The 5465-nt window shown below is 38.1% G+C and overlaps 1 protein-coding gene across 1 annotated transcript; it reads right to left on the bottom strand.

Annotated features, from left to right (window-relative positions):
* Nucleotides 1-2245: 2245 nt before the first annotated feature.
* On the bottom strand, nucleotides 2246-3168 carry LOC108838231 (nuclear transcription factor Y subunit B-9-like). Its single transcript, XM_018611195.2, has one exon. The coding sequence runs from the start codon at nucleotides 2998-3000 to the stop codon at nucleotides 2446-2448; it is 555 nt and encodes a 184-aa protein (XP_018466697.1). The 5' UTR covers nucleotides 3001-3168; the 3' UTR covers nucleotides 2246-2445.
* Between the last annotated feature and the right edge of the window lie 2297 nt (nucleotides 3169-5465).

The following is a 5465-nucleotide window of genomic DNA, read 5'->3' as shown; positions in this document are numbered from 1 at the left end:
TTATCAATGAAACGAGTGAGGTGAGCTTGGTCACGCGATGGTTCCCCGTGCTTCCTACCATTCCTCTCTCGCCACAGAGAGTGTACCGTAGCTTGAAAAGCATAACGAAGCAAGAACAGAGAAGTGTTGTTCCAGGTCGTGTCCACCAAGAAGGACAAGATGTTACTCCACATATAGCTGAATTTCGGCACATTCAATTCACAGCCCAACATTTGAATTTTCAGGCCATAAAACCCAGCAAGTGCGATAAAAGGCCCATATCAGGAGATATATGGACTCATTCCATTCAAAAGAACCACAACAAGCTATACGTACAATTCCGGTTCGGTTAGTGCTCCGGTAAAAGAGCTAATCAGACCCGAACCCGACTCATCGATTAGTAGTTCACTCCAAGTGGGCTAACCTTTGATTGTCTGCTAATCATCAGAAAATAGACAGGAAATACAGTTTCAATGTTTGTTTCTTGATTATGATATTAATTCTTATGATCTAGGAGACTAGGAGTCATAACTTTATCATCGAGTCATTAGTAATGCAACCACTCTAGTCACTTATCCAGCGTATTATTTGTATAATTTCACAGTGCGGTGGTTGTTCTTGACGATGAAACATCCACAAGTGTTCTTTTATCAAAATAAATATATATATATCAACAACTGTTTAAAAGTTTCAATTATACTTTTGAACGCAGTGCATTAGGGACATGCATGGGTACTCTCAGTCCTAGGCGCATTGGTTGCCACCCTGGTGGGCATCAAACGCAAGTCTAAGGTCCACTCGTCTTCTTCGTCACAACCGGAACCATGCTCGACATCATCATTGGCATGACTCAGTGCAAGAGAGAACACTCAGAACATCAAGTTACTCCGAGACTCAAAATGCAACAACAAACAACTCAGAGTACAGATTGCACTTCCTAAATCTTCTAACAGTGTTTTTCACAATAAGACTGTGCTTGTTCCTTATATGTTATGAAAACACCAAAACAAAGAAGAAAGCTTTTGATGATTAGGCAAAATATATCATATATCCAACAAAATAAAACATAACACAAACTCAAAGTATATAGAATGAAAATACGAATTGACCAAAAAATTGAAAATACGAATTACTATACTAATGAACTTACATAAAAATATGATTTGTGATCTCATCCAAGAATCTCCGCAATGAACACGCAAGAGCAGAAATAGGTAGATATCAGAAGAAACAGACCTTGAACTAGGGAGAAATCAGAAAGCAACGAAGAAGGATAAAGCCTAACAACAACGGCGCACACTACCGCAAACGACATAAGGAGAAGAGCGACCATCACAAGCATGAAAGAGACTTTTTCGCAAACTTCACTTGTTCCGTGTCCTACAAGTTTCCCGACTTGTACTAACGCTGCCGCGAGACCTAACGCAAACGCTGAGTTGTTTAACACCCAAAAGATCTTTGTTGCTACTTGTTTGACTCGAAACTCAGCTTCTGTCATTCCTGGTGTTGGATTTGATGCGTTGAGATTAGTTGGTGGTGCAAGAATTGGTCCGAGTGTGTTGAATATGACGATGAGTGCGATTATCATAGTGGGAGCTGCTCGACGGTTGTAAGGACCACCATCATCCATTTCTGACTTAAGAACAAAGTTTTAGGAAATCCTGAGGAGAAAACTTGAGGATATGTAGTAAGCTAAGAGGAGGAATGGGGTTCATCAAGGTTATTTAACTAAAGCTCAAAAATTTAACCTTGGTTAAGAATATGAGGTTGTCTTTAAGTAATATAGTTTCCTAACATAGTGTGGTATGGTTTGTACATATTCCTAGAGTCTTTACATGTTCTATGTTGGCTTTTAAAGAGGGTATTTCTAGTCTTCTATCAATGCCAATTGCTTTATCGAGGTTATTTAACAATAGTTAAAACTTTTAACCTTGGTTACTTAAGAATATGAGGTTGTCTTTAAGTAATATAGCTTCCTAACATAGTGTGGTTTGTACATATTCCTAGAGTCTTTACATGTTCTATATGTTGGCTTTTAAAGAGGGTGTTTCTAGTCTTCTATCAATGCCAATTGCTTTATCTAAAGAAAAAAAAACTATATTGTTGCATCTTTACATATTATGTTTAGTTACGATTTCCAACTAATATATTTTTCAACAAAAATGCAGATTTATACCATCTCCCAAATGAATTATTTTGAAATCAATTGTCAAAAGTATTGAAATCGAACTTTGGAAACTAAGACTTTTCTTCAAAGATGCAACAATATATATATTTTTTTTCTTTTTCTTTAGGTAAAGAGAACATAAATGCTTAATTAGACGTAATTATTATGTATTCAAACATGTAAACATGCAACATGTAATTTAAATAGGATGCAGAGAATCAAGAAATTTTTGTCTTCACTTGTACTGACCACAATGGTCACAAAACGGCATTCCTGTCATAGAAGATGAAGATCCACCATCACCAGTAGTTCCATCCTGACCCGACCTGTTTGGGTAGTACCGAACGCCACCACCCATTACCATAGACTGATCCAACAAACCGTAATCCATTAGGAACCGGAGGAGGTGGGCCATGAGGTGGAGGACCATGCAGTAGTGGGCCATAAGGTAGTGGACAAAGCGGTGGTGGGCCATGAGGTGATGGACCGTGAAACCCAATACCACTTCCTCCATAGGCCGGATCAAACAACGATGACTCACCTCTGAGTGAACAACACCCAGGATCGGTCTCGAAGTGACGGTACCGATTAATGAACACACTGAGTGGTCCAACGTAATCTTCGAACCCAGGCTTGCTCATAGCCGAAAGGATATCGCCAGCAGTTATTGTCGTACGTCGCTCAGATTGGCAAATATCGTTAGCTTCAGCGGTCACAAAGCTAATATACTCGGTGGCGCATATTCGAATATTTTCTTTGGCCTCTTCAGAGATTCTGGCTTCCGATGGTAAGATGTTACGCATGATCCTTGTGACGTTTGCGATTGGCAGGTAGTGGTCTTGTTCAGGAGGCATACATGATTCTAAGATTCTTGCTGAGGCACGGCACTCTTGTTCTTGTCGACAACGTAGGCATTGTTGGAGCTGTTCATTGTCGGGATTGAGTTGCTTTAATGGTCCACATTCAATCCTGATTTGTAAATAATTCTAAATTAAAAAAGGTATTAAGAAAGCGTATCAAGAGAGAAACTGATGTTCTTTAGAATACTAAATGAAATCAAAATTTATAGGATGCGACTCCAATAGTAAAAATGAGGACTGTTAAGTGAAGACACGTGATTAGTTACAGGCTAGTAGATAAGCTTATGCCGTCTACTTTTTGTTGACTGGAACTGTGGCCCTTGTTAAGCATACTGTATAGATTCTTGCTGTTAGGTTTATATTTTCAGAACAAAGAAAAAAAGTCAAAAGGATATCTTTCCTATTTCGAAATACATGAAATTCGATGTTTATGAAAGTATTATCGCATTGAGTTTGATTAACGTGAGTGGGAGTTTTTATGAAAGTATATTCATTATGAAACAAAAAAAAATACTCAGCCGTTACGAGGAGCAAACCAATAAATATATTATTAGAGTAATTTATAATGTATTTATTTCGTTGGGTCGTCGGCCTACAAATAAAACTAACACATACAATCCCCAGTTCCCCACCACTTTAAAAGTCCAAACACAAATTTGATATGTAAAAATCAAAAGAGAGCGGTTTTACTTCTCCTCAAGCTTTCACTACTAGGCCACTACTAGTAGACAGATAATAAGCGTTAGTGTGATAACATATAGTAGAATTCAACATTTCCAGCTTTAAACTTTTATTTTGGCATAGAGGAGACAGACTATGAATCAAAATCTGTTTGTGTGTATATCTGAAACGTGTTCCTCAGACATTGATATGTAGTATGAAACTAAGACTAGTCTCGCCTAATAGAGTTGGAATAGCTTCTTTTGGTGTGGCGGATTCATGATTACGCGCAAACAAAAATAAAACAAAAGATCGTAATTTTTGACGGTAGCTTTGACAGGTGGAGTTGTTCAAAACAAAAACGAAAAAAAAAGCTTTGACAGGTGGAACATTCAGAAGTTTCGATGACGTGGTCACAATCTTGGCCGGCGAACATTTTCTCCATTTGTCACCGTCTATGTCGTGGATGATTTGACACTTTAAAGATGGGCCGTGACAGCCCAATAGTATAAACATAGGACCCACTTTATGTGCCCATCCCAGTTCTATTGGTCCAACTGTAAAAGGAACTATTTGTCTTCTTCACCTTCCCGTTTCTACTCTTAAATTAAACTGATAAGGACCGTCATCTATTTATTTTAAACAACGTCGTCTAAGTTATAGCCATGCATTCTTTAAAAATTAAAATCATGCTGGTCATACATTTTAAATAAAATATATATTCTTTAAAAGAACATCGAATGTGCAGTACAAGTATTTCTCCTGCATTTCCCAGACAATTAAACATGTAATACTGTTATTTGTATATATAATCAATCACAAGCTACTGATGAAAGATATATCCCATCTGAAAATTTATTCATGTTTGTTAAAGTTCCAACTAGGCCTGGGTATTCGGGTCGTCGGGTCGGGTTTGGGCCGGGTTCTTTCGAGTCCGAGTCTTTCGGATCTAGGAGTTTAGGACCCGATAGGATAATTTCAAATTTTCGGTTCCGGGTCGGTTCGGGTCGTATCGGGTCCGGGTCGGGTTGGGTCTTATATAGTTGGACCCATTCGGGTAACTAGAATTTATCGGTTCGGTTCTGGGTCGGGTTCGGTTCGGGTTCGACCTAAAAAATACCTAAAAATACAAAAAAATCTGAAAATATTAATATATCCGAAAATATTTGACATTTTATTTAAAATTTGTGTTTTTATTATATTAAAATGTGTATATATACTAAACTATGCGAGATAGAACAATAATTGATTGTCTCCTAGTGGCTGACCCCTTTACTCTGTAGACAAATAACCCGTCTTCGACTCCCCATTGATTCATTTTATTTAATTTATATTATTAATTCGGGTATCCGCCGGGTTTCGGGTTCGGGTCGGGTCGGGTCCAAGACCCGCGGGTCCTCTACAACAAGACCCGATAGGGTAATTTGATCGGATCGGTTCCTACTCGGACCGGGTTTTTCGGGTCGGTTTCGGATCGGGTCTTCAGATCCGGGTAAAATGCCCAGGCCTAGTTCCAACAAAAATGTATTTATGTTTAGGTGTTTTATTATTTGTGACGATGAGGAGGGTGCATAAATTGTTTTTTCTTTTAAGTATAATATTATAAATTTTTAAAACCCGAAAAGGGGATATATTTTTGATTACAAACTTTACTCGACCAAAACTTATCTAGACTCAGTTCTCATGGTACTACCTTCGCTTCGACCACCTAAACCGACGTATTCTGATAGATCAATCATATATTCTTAAATAATCTGATTTTCGTTCTCAACCGTTGTAGCTAATCCAGTTACAGAACA

Source organism: Raphanus sativus, unplaced genomic scaffold (assembly GCF_000801105.2).
Source record: "Raphanus sativus cultivar WK10039 unplaced genomic scaffold, ASM80110v3 Scaffold0430, whole genome shotgun sequence".
In the NCBI taxonomy this organism is placed as follows: domain Eukaryota; kingdom Viridiplantae; phylum Streptophyta; class Magnoliopsida; order Brassicales; family Brassicaceae; genus Raphanus; species Raphanus sativus.
Note: the sequence above shows the minus strand (reverse complement) of the source record. Positions and strands in the feature narration are given on the sequence as shown.

Bases quoted from the DNA above. Each gene is read 5' to 3' on its own strand.
- LOC108838231 (XM_018611195.2), bottom strand. From the start codon at position 3,000: ATGCCTCCTGAACAAGACCACTACCTGCCAATCGCAAACGTCACAAGG.